This window comes from Leucoraja erinacea, chromosome 11, assembly GCF_028641065.1.
Source record: "Leucoraja erinacea ecotype New England chromosome 11, Leri_hhj_1, whole genome shotgun sequence".
Lineage (NCBI taxonomy): Eukaryota > Metazoa > Chordata > Chondrichthyes > Rajiformes > Rajidae > Leucoraja > Leucoraja erinaceus.
In genome coordinates, this window is record NC_073387.1 from 52,524,510 (window position 1) to 52,544,681 (window position 20,172).

The window sequence follows — 20,172 nt, forward strand, 5'->3', positions numbered from 1 at the left end:
TCTCATAAAGTGTCTCTTGTTATCCATTATGAAAAAATCAAGCAGGTAATTCCATTTAAATACTTGGGGGTAACGATAGATCATCAGTTATGGAATGACCACATTGATAAGATTTGCAATAAGACAAAGCAAAGAATCTGGTTTCTCCGCCGACTTAGATCTTTCGGAGCAAGAAGACAAATCCTTTTGTTATTTTTTTCTGCTGTTATAATTAATGAATGTTTTGCAATACTGTAAGGTTACATGGTACAAGAGTTTGTCTGCTACTACAAAATCAAAACTCCAACAATTAAAAATCTGCTCAAAGATTGTAGGTTAACCACTTCAGAATTTGAATGATTTATCCTACCATAAAAACATACTAAGGATGGTCAACAATATTTCTTCTGACCCAACCACGTTCTGAACAGAGAGTACAATTTGTTACCATCAAACCGGAGATATTGGGTACCGAAATTTAATAAGGACTCTTTTGTGCACGAGTCAATCCTCAAACAAAATACTGTACTTAATCCCAGATCAAATGCATGCTGATGGGCCTCAAATGTTTTCTTCTGTTATTGTAATGTCGTGTTGAATGTATGTATTTTTGGGTCCTGTCTTGATGTCTCAATGCATGACTTTTCAAGTCTCTTATCTTTTATGTGATGCTGTAAATGGAGCTGCTGCAATGCAAAACAAATTTCAGACTTTGTTCTGACAATAATGTAACATTGTATCGTATGAGGACAAACTTGAGTCCCAGTATTATCACTCAGACACATAGAGTATGTGGCATGGTCTGCATAAGATAACTGGCTGCAAAGCAAGGTCAGGCATCATCATTGAACTGAATGCTTTCTATGCTCGCTTCAAGCAGAAGGCCAACAGTGTGGTGACACATGGCCCTTCAGACTCCAGTGTGCGTCTCCCTAGGGTGAGTAGTAGAGGTTAGATCGGCCTCTTTGAGGGTAAACCCACAAAAAGCAACTGGCCCAGATGGAGTTCCTGGCCGTGTCCTTAGTCGCTGCGTGCCAGCTCGCGGGAGTATTTGCTGACATCGTTAATCTCTTCCTATTACATTCTGAGGTACCCACCTGCTTCAAGAAGACCACCATCATTCCAGTGCTGAAGAAAACTTCATGCCTATACGACTACCATCCAGTGGCTTTGACATCTAACATGAAATGTTTTGAGAGGCTATGGAACACATTAAATCCAGTCTACCCAGCGGTCTTGACCCACTGCAGTTCGCCTATTGCCACAACAGGTCCACGGATTATGCCATTGCCCTAGACCTGCACTCATCCCTAGAACACCTGGATAGGAAAGGCACCTATGTCGGACTCCTATTCATAGTCCACAGCTCTGCCTTCAATACCATTATACCATCCAAGCTTATCACCAGACTCACAGCACTTGGTGTCAGCACTCGTCTCTGCAACTGTATCCTTGGAGTCAATATCACCAACAAAACTTCTCCTGGTCCACCCATATATTGAAGTAACGACCAAGAAAGCATACCAATGCCTCAACTTCCTTAGAAAGCTTAGAAAGTTTGGCATGTGCTCGACAACTCTGACAATGTTCCACAGATGTACCATGGAAAGCACTTTCTCAGGATGCATCACAACTTGATCTGGAAACAGCTCCATCCAACACCACAAGAAATTGCAGCAAATTGCTGATGCAGCTCAGACCATCACCCAAACCAACCTCCCTTCCATTGTCTCTATACCTCACACTGCCACGGCAAGGCCAGCAGCATAATCAAGGATTAGTCATACCCCCAGCCCTTCTTCTCTCCGTTCCCATCAGACAGAAGGGATAGAAGTGTGGAAAACGCATGCTTTCTTATTCAGCGACAGTTTCATTCCAGCTGTTATCAGGCAACTGAATCGTCTGAACACAACCAAAGAGCTGAACTACTATCTACCTCTTTGGAGACCCTCGGACTATCATTGAACAGACTTTGCTGGCTTTACCTTGCAGGAAACGTTATTCCCTTACCATGTACCTATACCCTGTAAATGGCTCGATTGTAATCATTATCTGATTACCGGTGGCCGATTAGGAAAAGGGGAGATGCAAAGACACCTGGGTGTCATGGTGCACCAGTCATTGAAAGTAGGCATGCAGGTGCAGCAGGCAGTGGAGAAAGCGAATAGTACGTTAACATTCATAGCAAAAGGATTTGAGTATCATTGGTATCATTTAAAAATAAATTGGATAGGCATATGGATGAGAAGGGAATGGAGGGTTATGGTATGAGTGCAGGCAGGTGGGACTAAGGGAAAAAAAGTTGTTCGGCACGGACTTGTAGGGCCGAGATGGCCTGTTTCCGTGCTGTAATTGTTATATGGTTATAGGAGCAGGGAGGTTCTACTGCAGTTGTATAGGGTCTTTGGTGAGACCACACCTGGAGTATTGCGTACAGTTTTGGTCTCCTAATCTGAGGAAAGACATTCTTTCCATAGAGGGAGTACGGAGAAGGTTCACCAGACTGATTCCTGGGATGTCAGGACTTTCATATGAAGAAAGACTGGATAGACTCGGCTTGTACTCACTAGAATTTAGAAGATTGAGGGGGGGATCTTATAGAAACTTACAAAATTCTTAAGGGGTTGGACAGGCTAGATGCAGGAAGATTGATCCCGATGCTGGGAAAGTCCAGAACAAGGTCACAGTTTAAGGATAAGGGGGAAATCTTTTAGGACCGAGATGAGAAAAACATTTTTCACACAGAGAGTGGTGAATCTGTGGAATTCTCTGTCACAGAAGGTAGTTGAGGCCAGCTCACAGGCTCGAAGGGCCGAATGGCCTACTCCTGCACCTATTTTCTATGTATTGTGTTTCTGCTGAATACAATCAATAAAAGGATAGTTGAAAGAAGGCGCCTAATATAATGACCAGTTTCAAACTTTAAAGCAGGAGAGGAGTTTGAACCAAAACAGGAGGAATGGCACAGAAACAAGAAAGCAGAAAGCATTGACTAGGAAACAATCACACTGGGTAGGTCAAGGATTGGTTAATAGCATTTAATAAATTGCTCTACGAAGAGGAAAATATCCAAGGAATATAATGCAATTGGATGAAAGAAAGACATAAAAAGGTGCATGTCTTTTTTTAAAACAATATGTTAGAGAAAAGGTCCAGTAATTTGGTTTTGAGAAACTTTGGTAGAAACTTCAAATCCTATTCCATGCAGGAGATCTGATCATTTCACTGTGATCTCCAGGTATCAGTTTCTTTCTGTATCAACAGAAGAAGTTGCCAATTTTGGAGTTGCCACTCCTGAAGAGCTGGAGCCTGAACCTAACGGCAATGAATTCCTCAGTCGCTTGGCTGCTGGTGAAGATCTGTGCTCAAAGCATTTCCTCTTTTAAAATCGCCACATTGTTTTCTCTGGTTTGAGTTGAATCAGAGTGAGAACATTTGCACCTGTATATGAACAAAATAAGTCATGAACCATGGACATATACTGAATCATTTTCTTGTAACACTCTACAAATGTATCATTTATTTCAAGTCAAGTTATTTTTAATTCAACAAAGTTCAGTGCTAGAGTTTATCATCATGGGCTGTGTGTTTGCAACAATGCATTGCTGTGACACAGATTGCTAGCATGTGGGGTCCCTGCACGCAGGTTTTTGCCAAACCATTCCGTGCATTACTTGAGAGAATTATACAATCAAAAAGCTAAAAAAAGTTAAACAAGCAAATGTTGAGACAATCTGGTTTCTATGTTTTCTATGTTGTATAGTTTTAATCATAGATAGTCATTGTGTCATACAGTCTGAAGAAGTCCGAAGAAAGGTTTGACCCGAAACATCACCTATTCCTTTTCTCCAGGGATGCTTCCTGACCCACTGAGTTATTCCAGATTTTGTGTGTCTTCGGAACATGGATAGGACAGATTTAGAGGGATATGGGCCAAATGCAGGTTGATGTGGCTCATGTAGATAGGACATTTTTGTCAATGTGGGCAAGTTGAGCCGTAGAGCCTGTTTACACACTTTCCATGTACCTGTCCAAATGTTTCTTAAACATTGCGATAGTACCTGCCTCATCTGTTATCTATCTATCTATTAATATATAAAACTCTCGTGCCATCCGACCGACTGCCGTCCGGCGCCCTTCCTGCCTTTCGATTCGTTCCCGCCATGCGATGTCACAATGCCCGATGCTCGCAGACGTCCAATCGCGATGCCCGACGCTCACAGACGTCCAATCGGAATGGATCCATTTACATGTACGGCCTCTGGCCGCATTTCTTCCTTTGATTCCCTGCAACACCGAAACCAGACGCAGAATCGCCGACATCTTTTCCATTTCGGTAGAGATTTCACTTTTCTTTCTAAGTATCCGCTCCTCATTACATTTCGTCGTGTTTAAGTACACGTTTTTAATCAAATCCTTCTCCCCCCCCCCCCCCCCCCCCAATATTTCAAAAATGAACTGGCTTCTCACCCATAGAAGCAGCACCGGCACCAGCCCCTGATGAACATTCCATCGTGTGATGTCACAATGCCTGATGCTCACAGATGTCCAATCGGAATGGATTCATTTACATATGCCTTTGCAGGAGCACAAGCACTTGGTGAACGTTCCATCGTGTGATGTCACAATGTCCAATGCTCAAAGGCATTGTTGCCATAGAGGGAGTACAGAGAAGGTTCACCAGACTGATTCCTGGGATGTCAGGACTTTCATATGAAGAAAGACTGGATATACTCGGCTTGTACTCGCTAGATTTTAGAAGATTGAGGGAGGATCTTATAGAAACTCCTGATTACATTTTGTCGTGTTTATGTACACATTTTTAATCAAATCCTCCCCCCCCCCCCCCCCCCCAATTTTTTTTTCTAATTGGCATTTCACCCATAGAATCAGCCCCAGCCCCTGGTGAACGTTCCATCGTGTGATGTCACAATGCCCGATGTTCACAGATGTCCAATCGGAATGGATTCATTTACATATGCCTTTGCAGGAGCCCCAGCCCCTGGTGAACGTTCCATCGTGTGATGTCACAATGTCCAATGCTCAAAGACATTCTTGCCATAGAGGGAGTACAGAGAAGGTTCACCAGACTGATTCCTGGGATGTCAGGACTTTCATATGAAGAAAGACTAGATAGACTCGGCTTGTACTCGCTAGAATTTAGAAGATTGAGGGCAGATCTTATAGAAACGTACAAAATTCTTAAGGGGTTGGACAGGCTAGATGTAGGAAGATTGTTCCAGATGTTGGGGAAGTCCAGAACAAGGGGTCACAGTTTAAAGATAAGGGGGAAATCCTTTAGGACCGAGATGAGAAAAACCATTTTTCACACAGAGAGTGGTGAATCTCTGGAATTCTCTGGCACAGAAGGCAGTTGAGGCCAGTTCATTGGCTATATTTAAGAGGGAGTTAGATGTGGCCCTTGTGGCTAAAGGGATCAGGGGGTATGGAGAGAAGGCAGGTACAGGATACTGAGTTGGATGATCAGCCATGATCATATTGAATGGTGGTGCAGGCTCGAAGGGACGAATGACCTACTACTGCACTTAATTTCTATGTTTCCCTCTCCTCACCCCTCTCCCTCTCCTCACCCCTCCCTCTCGCCCTCACCCCCTTCCCTCTCTGCCCCACCCCCTTCCCTCTCTCCACCCGCCCCCTTCCTCCTACCCCTCTTTCCCTCTTCCATCACTCCCCCTACCCCTCTCCTCCTCCCTCCCCACTCTTCCACGTCTCCCCCCCTTCCCCATCCACTCTCCCTCCCCACTCTTTCCCCTCTCTCCACCCACCCCTCTCCTCCTCCCCCCTTCCTCCCCATCCCCCCCCCCCCCACATCTCCCCTCCCCATCCCACTCTCTCACCCCCTACCCCGCTCTCCTTTCCCTCCCCAAATCTGTCATGTTTCCTCCTCCTCTCCCCTCTTCTCACCCCCCCTCCCCCCACCTGTGAATTTGGGGTGTGGTTAATTTGAGTGTGATGCCGCAGCCCCCCCCCCCCCCACACACACGCGGTTGAAGAAACAGACCCAACGCACTTGGTCTAGTAACATTTAAAACTGATGAAAGCATGATGAAAACTGAAATACATTACAGATGGGATAGGAAGGGGTTTGAGGACTATTAGGCAAATGCAGGCAAATGGAACTAGTCCAGTGTGTCAACTTGGAATTCAGTCCTCCCATAAACAAACTTGATATGCTACACTGCAGCTACTGTCATTTACGGCAGAACTTTCTTTTAAGAAAGGGAGAGAATGAAAAAGACTACGGTGACTTACCATTTAACTTTTTGCATTTGGTCAATTGTATCTGGAAGAGGAATATTGAACGTTTCTGGCAGAAACAAGACCACAATTCCTGCGAACACCATCAAGACCCCCATCACAATAAACGGCAGGATCTCTTGATAACTACCTGCGAAAAGAAAGCATACATTTACCTACAAGTGAAAATCAACAAATTGATATAAAAAGCCAAAATATTTCATCCAACAGACACCAATGTGAAATCAAATGTATTTCACAAAATGTACATTCAAGTCATTTTCAATTTCAGGTGTGGGTTAATTTCACTGTTCGTGATCTGGTTACTGTGATATCTCTTCTTGGCGAGGAGATGGGAAACATTTTTTGAGTGAGTTTAGTTTACTGTCATGTGTATCGAAGTAAAGTGAAAAGCTTTTGTTGCGTGCTAACCCGTCAGCGGAAAGACTATATACATGATTAAGACAATACATAATGAAGACAATAAATGATTCAGACAATATACGATTGATCACCTGCTTGAGACTGTATGTTGCAGAGAAAAGATTGAGGGCTAATAACTAGTAAATAGGGATGTGGATTGTGCTAATGTGGTGACAGGGAACCGCAGACAAAACCTAAAAGTAGAGACATGGAATGCAGCAGTGATGAAATCCAAGTTTCCAGAACTTTGTTGATACAATAGACAATAGTTGCAGGAATAGGCCAGCACTGCCATTCAATGTGATCATGGCTAATCATCCCCAATCAGTACCCCCGTTCCAGCCTTCTCTCCATATCCCCTGACTCCGCTATCTTTAAGAGCTCTATCTAGCTCTCTCTTGAATGTATCCAGAGAACCGACCTCCACTGCCCTCTGAGGCAGAGAATTCCACACACTCACAACTCTCTGTGAGAAAAAGTGTTTCCTCGTCTTCGTTCTAAATGGCTTGCCCTTATTCTTAAATGTTATAGCATGCACCCATCGTTGTAACAGACAATTGGATCTACTCTCAAGTTAGACTTGCGGATAATCATTTTATTCTGTAATCAAGACCCAGTTTGTTACCTCATTGTCTTTCTTTAACCTCCATTCTGTATTAGGACCTAGTTTTGCTGTTAACCAAGTTTCTGTGTAAGCTGGTCAGCTGAGAATATAGAAGCTGTTCCAAAGTCGTGCTCAGGAGTTTAGCCTTGACTCGTCTCCTGGTGCGCACCAGTTTTAATAAATCGCCTGTTACTTTGAACACCAACTCCACTTGGCCATTCCATTTGCTCCTACACTATTAGAATTTATTTGATACTTAATAATTTCCATGAGCACAATATAACACCACCCAATGTTACTGAATAACTGGAAAATTATACTGGGAATTAAAAACAAAAACGTTCTTACTTTATTATTGCAGTGTGATTAACAAACTGATATGGGTTGTTTTGTTTTTATTATCTTAATCAAATGCCACCTTGTTCTGAATTTCAAATAATGTGGGAGTATGTATTCATAATCTGTCACCCTTTCCTTTAATACATAAGGATGTACTGAGATACGACCAAATATCTTTGCATGTTTCAACTCTAAAATAGTTTCAACAGCTCACATCGCCATTAACAATTATATATTCCATAAGCTAGGGTACTGTCCCATTCACCTGTTTCCATTTAAAACATTGGACTATGTGTTAGGAACTGATAAGCTATAAGGCTGAGGACTATATTTTGCACACTGTATCTTTCCCTTTGCTCTATCTATTGTACTTAGAAACATTGATAGAAACATAGAAATTAGGTGCAGGAGTAGGCCATTCAGCCCTTCGAGCCTGCACCGCCATTCAATATGATCATGGCTGATCATCCAACTCAGTATCCCGTACCTGCCTTCTCTCCATACCCTCTGATCCCCTTGGTCACAAGGGCCACATCTAACTCCCTCTTAAATATAGCCAATGAACTGGCCTCAACTACCCTCTGTGGCAGAGTGTTCCAGAGATTCACCACTCTCTGTGTGAAAAAAGTTCTCCTCATCTCGGTTTTAAAGGATTTCCCCCTTATCCTTAAGCTGTGACCCCTTGTCCTGGATGACCCCTTGTCCTTGTACTTGAGTTTGAACTGATTGTATGTAATATGTATGTATGATGTATCTGATTTGATTGCATAGCATACAAAACAAATAACTATACATGTCTATAAGATCACCCTTCAGCCTCCTGTGCTCCAAGGAATAAAGTCCTAGCCTGCATAACCTTTCTAATAGCTCAGGCCCTCATGTTCTGACAACATGTTCGTAAATCTTCACTGCACTGTTTCCAGCTTATTAACATTCTTCCTATAAGACGGTGATCAAATCTGCACACAATACTTCAAATACAGCCTCGCAATGTTTTTACAACTGTAACATAACATCCCAGCTTCCATACTCAGTACCGTGACTGATGAGAAGACCAATGAACCAAAAGCTTCATGTGTAGGAAGGAACTGCAGATGCTGGTTTACACCCAAGATAGACACAAAATATTGGCAGTATCTCTGGAGAGAAGGAATGGGTGATGTTTCGGGTCAAGACCCTTCTTCAGACAGTCAGGGGAGAGGGAGACACAGAGATAAGGAAAGGTAATGTGAGAACGACAGATCAAAGCAAACGATGATAAGGAAATGTAGAATGGTTCATTGCTAGCTGAGAGGAAGGTGACAAGGAGGCATACAATCAATAAAATTAATGAGAAGGACAGTGAAACTAGTCAGAGATCTAGGGTGGGGGAGGGACACAGAGAGGGAAAGCAACGGTTACTTGAAGCTACAGAAATCAGCTTTCTTTACTACTGTATCTACCTGTGACCTATGTCAGGAGAGTCAAAAATCCTCATATTCAACAAGAACAGGGTAGTATGGTGGTGCAGCGGTAGAGTTGCTGCCATACAGGGCCAGAGACCCAAGTTTGATCCTGACCACGGGTGCTATCTGTATGGAGTTGGTACATTCTCGCCGTGACCTGCTTGGGCTCTCTGAAATCTTTGATTTGCTCCCACACTTCAAAGACGTAAAAGTTTGAGGATTAATTAGCTTAGGTAAAATTGTAAATTGTCCTTAGTGAGTGTAGGATCGTGTTAGCATATGGGGATCACTGGTCGGTGCGGGCTCGATCGAACGAAGGGCCTGTTTATGTATTATATCTAATACCTCTATATTAAAACAAATTAAAAATCAAGAAGTGTCATTGTTGCCTTACCAAGTAAAACAATGTAAGGAGAAATAATGCTGCCAGTTCTGGAACCCATTGAAGACACTCCAACACCTGTGTTTCTCAATGGGGTTGGATACAGTTCGGAGATGTAGACATAAAGCATAGAATAAGCCCATGTGTTTCCCATTTTTCCAATTAACACCAGCACTGTAGAAAGTATTGAAAGATCTAGAAAAAAACAGAAAGAGTTCTATTAATGCGATCGGTCTGCACAGAGCTCAGTTTTCCCCAGTTCAGTTCAGTTTATTGGCAATAGGTGTAGTGAAAAGATTTTGTTGTGTGCTAGCCTGTCAGTGGAAAGACAATACTTGATTACAATCGAGCCATTTACCGTGTATTATTCCCTTTTTACATTTACACAATTCCCTTTACATGATAAGGGAATAATGTAGAGGAGATTAAGGAGATCATAGTTAATGTAAGAAATGTTGCTGTAGGAGTAGAGATTTGTGAGAGTAGCGAGTATAATATGTGATTGTAGATGTTTCTGTGGCTAGCACGCTAATAATCACCTGGGATGGGCACCATCTTGTCTGTTTCAGTTACATGTACATTTTAGCACCAATCATGTTAGCTCCAAAGAGTAACAATGGGAAAGTTTTGTGTCTTTTCTCTGCGTTTAAAATGATATGATTTTTGACACTTTGTTGTAAGAGATGGTTGGCCATTCAATGAAGCTTGTTCATTTGGCAGCTCAGACTGTTAATTGCTTCGATAAATGGCATAGTGGTAGAGTTGCTGCCGAAAAGCCCTGTCCCGCTGTGCGAATTCATTCAAGAGCTCTCACGAGTTTAAAAAAAAAATCAAACTCGTGGAAGCACTTAGAATGTGCGTAGCGGGTACATCGGAGGTCGGGGACGTCTCTTAGTGGCTCGTAATGTTAATTGTAGGTACTCGGGAAACGCAGTAAGCTTGGGAAGACTCGTGAACATTTTTCAACATGTTGAAAAATGTCCACAAGAGCCCTGAGTACTTACGAGCGGCCATTACCGTAATTCTCCTAGTTCGAATCAGGGCAAACACGGGAGAACTCTTGAATTAACTCGTACAGTGGGACAGGGCTTTTACAGAGCCAGAGAGCTGGATTCAATCCTGGCCATAGGTGCTCTCTGTATGGAGTTTGTACATTCTGCCTGTGGCCTGTGTGGGGTTTTCTTTGGCAGCTCCAGTTTCCTCCCACACTCCAAAGACATATAGGTTTGAAGGTTAATTGGCTTGGTAAAATTGTATATTTCTCCATAATAGTGTTAATGTAAGATAGTGTTAATGTGTGAGGATTGCTGGTCGGCACGGACTCGATGGTCCAAATAGCCTCTCTGCCCTGTTTGTCAAAATGGAATTAAACTAAACTGAACTGAACTAACCTAAACAAAACTGAAATATGATGTTCTCCGGACATGCTGCCTGACCCACTGAGTTACTCTTGCAATCTGTGTCTATCTTTAATATTAAAAAGCCAACAAATACTGTACCATAAAAAAGACACAATGTGCTGGAGTAACTCAGCAGGTCAGGCAGGATTTTTGGAGAATAAGGATAGGTGTCATTTCAGGTCAGGATCCTCCTTCAGTGGAGGGAGTATTAAGTCCATAAATCTATACAGGAAAGATATGATGTGGCAGTCCTTGTGATCGTGTGAGTTTTCTCCGGGAGCTCTGGTTTCCATACACTCCAAAGGCACAGATTTATAGACTTTTATAAAACAGTAAATTGTCCCGAGTGTGTTAGATTACAGGATGATTGCTGTGTGGCATGGGCTCGGGGGGGGGGGGGGGGGGGGGGGGGGGGGTGTGTAGGCCCTGTTTCCACAGGCTTGTTCACGATTGTCACACTAGGATCACTGCAGAAGTAGTGTAAAACTTACTTGATGGTATGAGGTTCATGAAGAGCAGAACACCTCCACTCAGAACAAGAATGCCTGCATGGCTGAACCTGCGTGGACATTTCCGGAGGAGAAGCCAGGATGCGGTATAACTTGGAATCTCAATGGCACCAAAGAGGAAACAATTCAGATAGTCGTTGCCATGAAGATTGGGGACGTTCAGCGACAGACCATAGTATCCAATTGCTACAATCATCCTGCAAAAATACGTCAAAATACTTGTAAAACACATTTGTTTTTAATGTTCTCCCAGCCTCTTTTTGTTGGCTTCTAGAATCTCATTTTCTGTGCTCATTTTCACCTAGCCCCCAGCCAACAATGTTTCTTTTTGTCATCGTTACGTCTTTGCATATCTTTCATTCATAAATCTCCATCACCATCTATATTTCTCGTTTTCCCTTCCCCTGACTCTCAGTCTAAAGAATGGTCTCGACACAGAACGTCACCTATTTCTTTTCTCCAGAGATGCTGTCTGACCCGCTGAGTTATTTCAGCACTTTGTGTCTATCTTAGGTCTCATTTCTTAGATTTCTTCGTCCATTTGATTTCAGGTCGTTTGTAGAACCTGAACATGTGTGGCCTTTGCAGCCTTGCTTTAACATCGAACAGTACAGCACAGGAACAGGCTCTTCAGCCCACAATGTTTGTGCCGAACATGATGCCAAGTTAAACTGATCTCATCTACTGTGCGTGATCCATATCCTTTTATTCCCTGCACTTCCAAGTGCCTATCTAAAAGCCTCTTAAACACCACTATCGTATCTGCCTCCACCACCACCTCTGGCAATGCGTTCCAGGCCCCCACCACTCTGTGTAAAAAAAACTCACCTGAAACATCTCCATTAACCTTTCTCCATCTCACCTTGTAGCAACGCCCTCTAGTGTTGGACATTTCCATTCTGAAACAAAGGTTCTGACTATCTACCCCTTCTATACCTCTCATAATTTCATATACTTCCATCTAGACTCCCCTTCACCGCCAACATTCCAGACAAAACAATTCAAGTCTGTCCAATCTCTCCATCTAGCTGAAACCCTCGAATCTAAGCAGCATTCTGGTAAACCTCTGCACCCCTTCCAAAGCCTCCTCGTTTCCTGCAATGGGGCAACCAGAACTGTATGCAGTGCTCCAAATGTGGCCCAACCAAAGTCCTGTAGAGCTGTATCATGACCCTGACGTACTCAAATTCCTTCACAATGAAGGCAAGCTACACCATACGCCATCTTTACCACCCTATCTACTTGTGCTGCCATCTTCACTGAGCTATGAACTTGAACTCCAGGATTCCTCTGTATATGAATGTTGTTAGGGGTCTTGCTATTAACTATACTTTTGCCTTACTCTCAACCTCACAAAATGCAACACCTTGCAGTCTCTCAGTTAAACTCTAACTGCCATTTCTCTTCCAATTTGTGCAGTTAATCTATATCCATTATATCTCTGACATCCTTCCTCAGTCTGCAACTTCTCCAATTTTGGTGCCATCGGTAAAATTACTCACCAACCCATCTACATTTATATCGTGGTTATTTATATACATCACTAACATCAGAGGTCCCCGCACAGATTGTAGTTTGTAGGCCAATTAACCTACAAACCGGCAATCTTTGGAATGTGGGATAAACCAGAGCACCTGGAGGAATCCCACATGGTTACAGGGAGAACGCACACTGTACAGACAGCAACTGTTGTCAGGATCGAATCCGGGACTCTGGTGCTTTGAGGTATTAACACGATCTCCCAGCCACAGTGCCGATAAAAGAACATATTCGTCACAGATATTTTTTAATAAACACGTCTGAGTATTCTTGTTGAATCTCATACTTACCATATGAGTACGCTAATGACTGTGATGACTAGGATATTGCGAGATTTTATCAATTGAGTAACTGGAACAGATTTTACTTGTTTATTCTGTATATTTTCAAGCTGGAAGAAAAAGAGAGGATTCAACATTGCATCAGCTCAGCGGAAAGTGTCAGTTTTATTATTCACATCTCCTGATTCATATTGGGCATGGGATGGTCCAGAAACTGATTATTCACAGTCTATCTGAGCTTGTGAATGAATGAATGGATGAATGTATGAATGAATGAATGAATGTATGAATTAATGATTGATTGGATGGATGAGTGAATGATGAATGAATGAATGATTGAATGAATGAATGATGAATGAATGGAATGAATGCATGGATGAATGAATGAATGGAATGAATGCATGATTGAATGCATGATTGAATGAATGATTGAATGTATGAATGCATGAATGAATGAATGGATGAATGAGGCAATGACTGAATAAATGAGGGAATGATTGAATGAATGTATGATATTTTATTGTCACATGTGACAAGTCTGATATTTTTTGTTTTGCACACCCAAGGTATGCAAATAGACGCCACATGAAGGGCAGAAAGTTACAAACATAGAAACATAGAAAAATAAGCATAGGAGTAGGCCATTCGGCCCTTCAAGCCTGCACCGCCATTCAATATGATCATGGCTGATCATCCAACTCAGTATCCTGTACCTGCCTTCTCTCCATACCCCCTGATCCCTTTAGCCACAAGGGCCACATCTAACTCCCTCTTAAATACAGCCAACGAACTGGCCTCAACTACCTTCTGTGGCAGAGAATTCAAGAGATTCACCACTCTGTGCAAAAAATGTTTTCCTCATCTCGGTCCTAAAAGATTTCCCCCTTATCCTTAAACTATGACCCCTTGTTCTGGACTTCCCCAACATCGGAAACAATCTTCCTGCATCAAGCCTGTCCAACCCCTTAAGAATTTTGTAAGTTTCTATAAGATCCCCCCTCAATCTTCTAAATTCTAGCGAGTACAAACTGAGTCTATCCAGTCTTTCTTCATATGAAAGTCCTGACATCCCAGGAATCAGTCTGGAGAACCTTCTCTGTACTCCCTCTATGGCAAGAATGTATTTCGTCAGATTAGGAGACCAAAACTGTACGCAATACTCCTGGTGTGGTCTCACCAAGACCCTGTATAACTGCAGTAGAACCTCCCTGCTCCTATACTCAAATCCTTTTGCTATGAATGCTAACATACCATTCGCCTTCTTCACTGCCTGCTGCACCTGCATGCCTACTTTTAATGACTGGCGTACCACGACACCCAGGTCTCGTTGCATCTCCCCCTTTCCTAATCGGCCACCATTCAGACAATAGTCTACTTTCCTGATTTTGCCACCAAAGCGGATAACCTCACATGTATCCACATTGTACTGCATCTGCCATGCATTTGCGCACTCACCCAGCCTATCCAAGTCACCCTGCAGCCTCCTAGCATCCTCCTCACAGCTAACACTGCCCCCCAGCTTCATGTCATCCGCAAACTTGGAGATGTTGCATTCAATTCCCTCATCCAAATCATTAACATATATCGTAAATAGCTGGGGTCCCAGCACTGAGCCTTGCGGTACCCCAGTAGTCACTGCCTGCCATTGTGAAAAGGACCCGTTTACTCCTACTCTTTGCTTCCTGTCTGCCAGCCAGTTCTCTATCCACATCAATACTGAACCCCCAATACCGTGTGCTTTAAGTTTGTATACTAATCTCTTATATGGGACCTTGTTGAAAGCCTTCTGAAAGTCCAGATATAACACATCCACTGGTTCTCCCTTATCCACTATACTAGTTACATCCTCGAAAAATTCTATAAGATTCATCAGACACGATTTACCTTTCATAAATCCATGCTGACTTTGTCCAATGATTTCACCACTTTCCAAATGTGCTGCTATCCCATCTTTAATAACTGATTCTAGCAGTTTCCCCACTACCGACGTTAGACTAACTGGTCTGTAATTCCCCGTTTTCTCTCTCCCTCCCTTTTTAAAAAGTGGGGTTACATTAGCTACCCTCCAATCCTCAGGAACTACTCCAGAATCTAAAGAGTTTTGTAAAATTATCACTAATGCATCGACTATTTCTGGAGCTACTTCCTTAAGTACTCTGGGATGCAGCCTATCTGGCCCTGGGGATTTATCGGCCTTTAATCCATTCAATTTACCTAACAGCACTTCCCGGCTAACCTGGATTTCACTCAATTCCTCCATCTCATTTGACCCCCGGTCCCCTACTATTTCCAGCAGATTATTTATGTCTTCCTTAGTGAAGACAGAACCAAAGTAGTTATTCAATTGGTCTGCCATAACCTTGTTCCCCATGATCAATTCACCTGTTTCTGACCGCAAGAGACCTGCATTTGTTTTAACTAATGTATGAATGAATGAATGACGTAAAAGTATCCAACGCCAGGTCCTCCTTTGTTCCCACCCACCCACCCACCCAACTAATGGCTGTTCCCCCATGCCAGGCCATCGTTTGTTCTTGTATACAGCTTACATACAGCTCTGTATACACGCTGTATTCAGCTTGTATACAGAGGATTGAGCAAGGTGGCAGAAGCATCGCAAAGATGCCTTAAAAACCTTGGCACAACCTCCTAAATCTCAGCATTGTTCCTCTTCACCAAACTGCTAACAAATACACCCTAGTGAAAATTAAATTTCAGCCCAATTAAATTTATGGCGTTATAAAAATATGCTGAATATTCTCCCACATTTAAAGTCAAATTAGAATCTGCAAAACTCCAAAACTAAATATTGATTAATAGTGCAAACTCCATAAATAGTGCTCTGAAAAGTAGTTTGAATTTTTGTAAAAATGTGCAATTTTTAAACACCATGTGGATACAAGGAACTGCAGATGCAGATTTACAAACCTGCTGCCTTACAGCACCCGGGACCCGGGTATGATCCTGATTACAGGCGCTGTTTGTATGGAGTTTGTATTTCTCCTTGTGACCGCATTGGTTGGCTCCGGGTGCTCCAGTTTCCTCCCACACTTCAAAGACGTAAAAGTATGTAGGTTAATTGTCATCTTTAAATTTTCCTAATGTGTAGGATAGTGCTAGTGTACGGGGTGATCGCTGGTCAGCATGGACTAGGTGGACCAAAGGGCCTACTTCCACACTGTATCTCTAAAGTCTAAAGTAAAATCGAACTCAAATATTTTTCCTTTCTCAATATCACATAATATAACTATTTTGTACTAATAAAAGTTTTTAGGATAAACCCCATGGGAAAATGGCAAGAATCAGAGAGAGAATTAGTGAAACAATCTTGCTAATGTAAGTTATTGGGGCAAATCCTCCAAAATTATAGAGAAACTCGGGGATAAGGACCTGGACATTTTTAAAACGGACAACCCGGCTGCAAAAGGAAAAAAAACCCAAAGGATCACAGAATAACAAGTTCAAAGCCTGTCTGTGGGCCTGGGCAGCCACATGACTATGCGAGTGGTAAGAAAAATAAAGGCCTGGATGGAGATAACGAGATTATGTTGGAAAGACAAAGGAAGGAATCGAGCCCAGCAGACGGGGATAAATAGCCCAGCAGCAAGACAATCACCATCGCAAATGGCCCATCCATCGGGCCAATGGGAGCCCATCCAGGTGATGGGATAACGATTAGGCTGATGCATCGTGACATCAGCAAACCCATTATCATCGGAAGCCTATTGTTCATGCCAGGTCGAAACTGGGAATCATCGAAAGACCCTTTTGTCCAGAGGACCACCTGGGAGTTTTCAAGGGAGAGAATCACTCAGGCAGTTGGGCCTGAAGTGGAGCAAAGGGAAGCAAACCCCTACACTAATTATCTGAGAGTGATCCTATGTAATGTATATCAATAATGCTGAGAACTACATTCTGCATCCTGTATCTTTGCTCAACCTATTGTGCTTGAGTTTGGTTTAATTGTATTTATGGATAGCATTATCTGACTTGATAGGATAGCAGGCAAAACAAGATATTTCACTGTACTTCCATACACGTGACAATAATAAACCTGAACCTCTTATAATGGAATGAGGCAAATGCGATCTTATCTCCAAATTATTGCTAATAAAAAAATCAAAAATAATTTTATCCAGTGAGAGGTTACGACACGCAGTTCATGTTGATCTCCTTTAGATTTGTTTAGTGTAGAGATGCAGCGCGGAAAACCAGCTTTTTGGCCCGACCAGCGATCCCCACACACAACACTGTCCAACACATCAGGGATAATTTACAATTTTAGCAAGCCAATTACCCTGCAAACCTATACATCTTTGGAGTGTAGGAGGAAACCGGAGTTCCCGGAAAAAACCCACGCAGGTCACAGGGAGAACATACAAATTCCGTACAGACAGCACCCATAGTCAGGGTCAAACCCGGGTCTCTGGTGCTGTCAGGCAACAACTCTACTGTTGCGCCACCGTGCTGCCCTATTTGTGCAGTTATAAAACAGCTGCATATTTGTCAGGATATTCATGCCTAATTCTTTTGCAGTGAAGTCTGGTCGAAAATGTACGTCCTTTCGTTTTTGGGTGAAGTCAGGATTACATTATTACATTTTTAATGGTGAAGACTTATCATCTGAAAACAAGTGGATAACAAAAATCAAAGAAAGTGGGACAGACTTGTCAGACGAAACAATATCAAGCAGTTGTGTAGGGAAGAACTGCAGATGCTGGTTTATACCAGAGACCCAAAACGTTGGAGTAACAACAGGTCGGACAGCATCTGGAGAAAAGGAATAGGTGGCGATTTGTGTCGGAACCCTTCTTCAGACTGAAAGGTAGAGAAGGCTCAATATCAAGGGGTAATCACCTTATGAATAGACATCATGTGATAAGATCAGAATTAGTCCATTCGGCCCATCATGTCTACTCTGCCATTCAATCATGGCTGATCAATCTCTCCCTCCTAACCCCATTCTCCTGCATTTTCCCCTTAACCCCTGACACCCGTACTAATCAAGAATCTATCTAACTCTGCCTTAACAATATCCATTCACGGCCTCCACAGCCGTCTGTGGCAAAAAAATCCACATTCACCACCCTATGACAAAGAAATTATTATTTTTTTATTTTTTTTTTAGCGAGACTATAAACTAATAGAAAGAGGAAAAAAAATCAAGAAGGAGATTACAAATATAAAGAATGTGGAAATAGATCCGGTAGATGTTGAGTATAGTTGTTCATCCAACCCTAAACTCAAGTTGTGACCTGACAAAGAAATTCTGCCTCGTCTCCCTCTTAAAGGAACGTCCTTTAATTCTGAGGCTACGACATCTGATCCTAGACTCTCCCACAAGTGGAAACATCCTCTCCACATCACTCGATATGAAAATAACCGAGCTCTGTATTAAAGAACTGAACAACCACGTGGCAATTAAATAAATGGTCTGCCCAAATACCTCATCATCAGTGAAAAGTACTGCTGGTGGAGTGATGCCATTTTTCTTTGCCATGAATCGAATTATTGATTCAGCTTCCTTTACCCTTCCTTTGGACAGTAGCCAGCGTGGAGATTCAGGAATAAACCTAGAAATAAACAAGGTATTCTGTAACAGAATTATTGAAGCATCAAAGGACATGAAATTACTACCACTATATTCTTGTTTAAGACAGAATTGCAGATGCTGGAAAAATCGAAGTTAGACAAAAATGCTGGAGAAACTCAGCGGGTGAGGCAGCATCTATGGAGCGAAGGAATAGGTGATGTTTCGGGTCGAGACCTTTCTTCAGACTGATGTGGGGGTGGGGGGGCGGGGGGCGGAGACAGTAGGCTGTGGGAGAGCTGCGGTGGGGAAGGAGGGAGAAAGCAAGGACTAACTGAAATTGGAGAAGTCAATGTTCATACTGCTGAGGTGTAAACTGCCCAAGCGAAATATGAAGTGCTGCTCCTCCAATTTTCGGTGGGACTCACTCTGGCCATGAAGAAGGCACAGGGCAGAAAGGTCAGATTCGGAATGGGAAGGGGGGTTGAAATGCCTGGCCACCGGGAGATCGGGTTGGTTAATGCGAACCGAGCGGGGGTGTTGGGCGAAGCGATTGCCAAGACTGTGCTTAGTCTCACAACGTAGAACAGTTGACACCTAGAGCAGCGGATGCAATAGATGACATTGGAGGAGGTGCAGGTGAACCTCTGCCTCACCTGCAAAGACGGCTTGGGTACTTAGATGGAGTCAAGGGGGGAGGTAAAGCGACAAGTGTGGCATTTCCTGCGGTTGCAAGGGAATGTACTGGGGGAGGGGGTGGTTTGGGTGGGAAGGGACGATTTGACCAGGGAGTTATGGAGGGAGCGGTCTGTGCGGAAAGCCGAAAGGGGAGGAGATAAAAAAAGATGTGGCCAGTGATGGGATCCTGTTGGAAGTGGCGAAAATGTCAGAGGATTATATGTTGTATGTGACGGCTGGTGGGATGGAGGGTGAGGACAAGGGGGACTCTGCCCTTGTTACGAGTGGGGGGATGGGGTGCGAGAGCGGAGCTACGGGATATGGAAGAGACCCTGGTAAAAGCCTCATCCATAGTCGAAGAGGGGAACCCCCGTTCCCTAAAGAATGAGGACATCTCCGATGCCCTGGTTTGGAACACCTCATCCTGTGGGCAGATGCGGCGTAGACTGAGGAATTGGGAGTAGGGGATAGAGTCCCTACAGGAAGCAGGGTGGGAGAGAATGTAGTCCAGATAGCCATGGGAGTCAGTGGGTTTGTAGTAGATGTCGGTCAATAGTCTGTTACCTGTGATGGAGATAGTGAGGTCTAGAAACGGTAGGGAGAGGTCGGAAAATGGAAGTTGGTGGTGAAATGGATGAATTCAGTGAGTTCTGCATAGGTGCAGGAAGTAGCAACAATGCAGTCGTCAATGTAGCGAAGGTGGATTTCGGGAATAGGGTCACAGTACGTCTTGAACAAGGATTGTTCTCCACTGCCCATCAGCAGGCCGCAGCCATCACCTTACCCAAGTCCTCGGCACAGTACC

General features: G+C 43.2%; 1 protein-coding gene across 1 annotated transcript in view; it reads right to left on the reverse strand.

Moving 5' to 3' along the window:
• Positions 1 to 3,003: 3,003 nt before the first annotated feature.
• LOC129701818 (solute carrier family 22 member 4-like) overlaps positions 3,004 to 20,172 on the reverse strand; it is a 49,131-nt gene continuing 31,962 nt past the window's right edge. Inside the window, exons 5-10 of the mRNA XM_055643282.1 lie at positions 18,606 to 18,732; positions 13,169 to 13,269; positions 11,322 to 11,536; positions 9,443 to 9,625; positions 6,253 to 6,388; positions 3,004 to 3,420 (exon numbers count right to left, since the gene is read on the reverse strand). Coding sequence (XP_055499257.1) covers positions 3,345 to 3,420; positions 6,253 to 6,388; positions 9,443 to 9,625; positions 11,322 to 11,536; positions 13,169 to 13,269; positions 18,606 to 18,732 — 838 coding nt within the window. The 3' untranslated portion in view covers positions 3,004 to 3,344. The remainder of the gene's footprint in view (positions 3,421 to 6,252; positions 6,389 to 9,442; positions 9,626 to 11,321; positions 11,537 to 13,168; positions 13,270 to 18,605; positions 18,733 to 20,172) is intronic.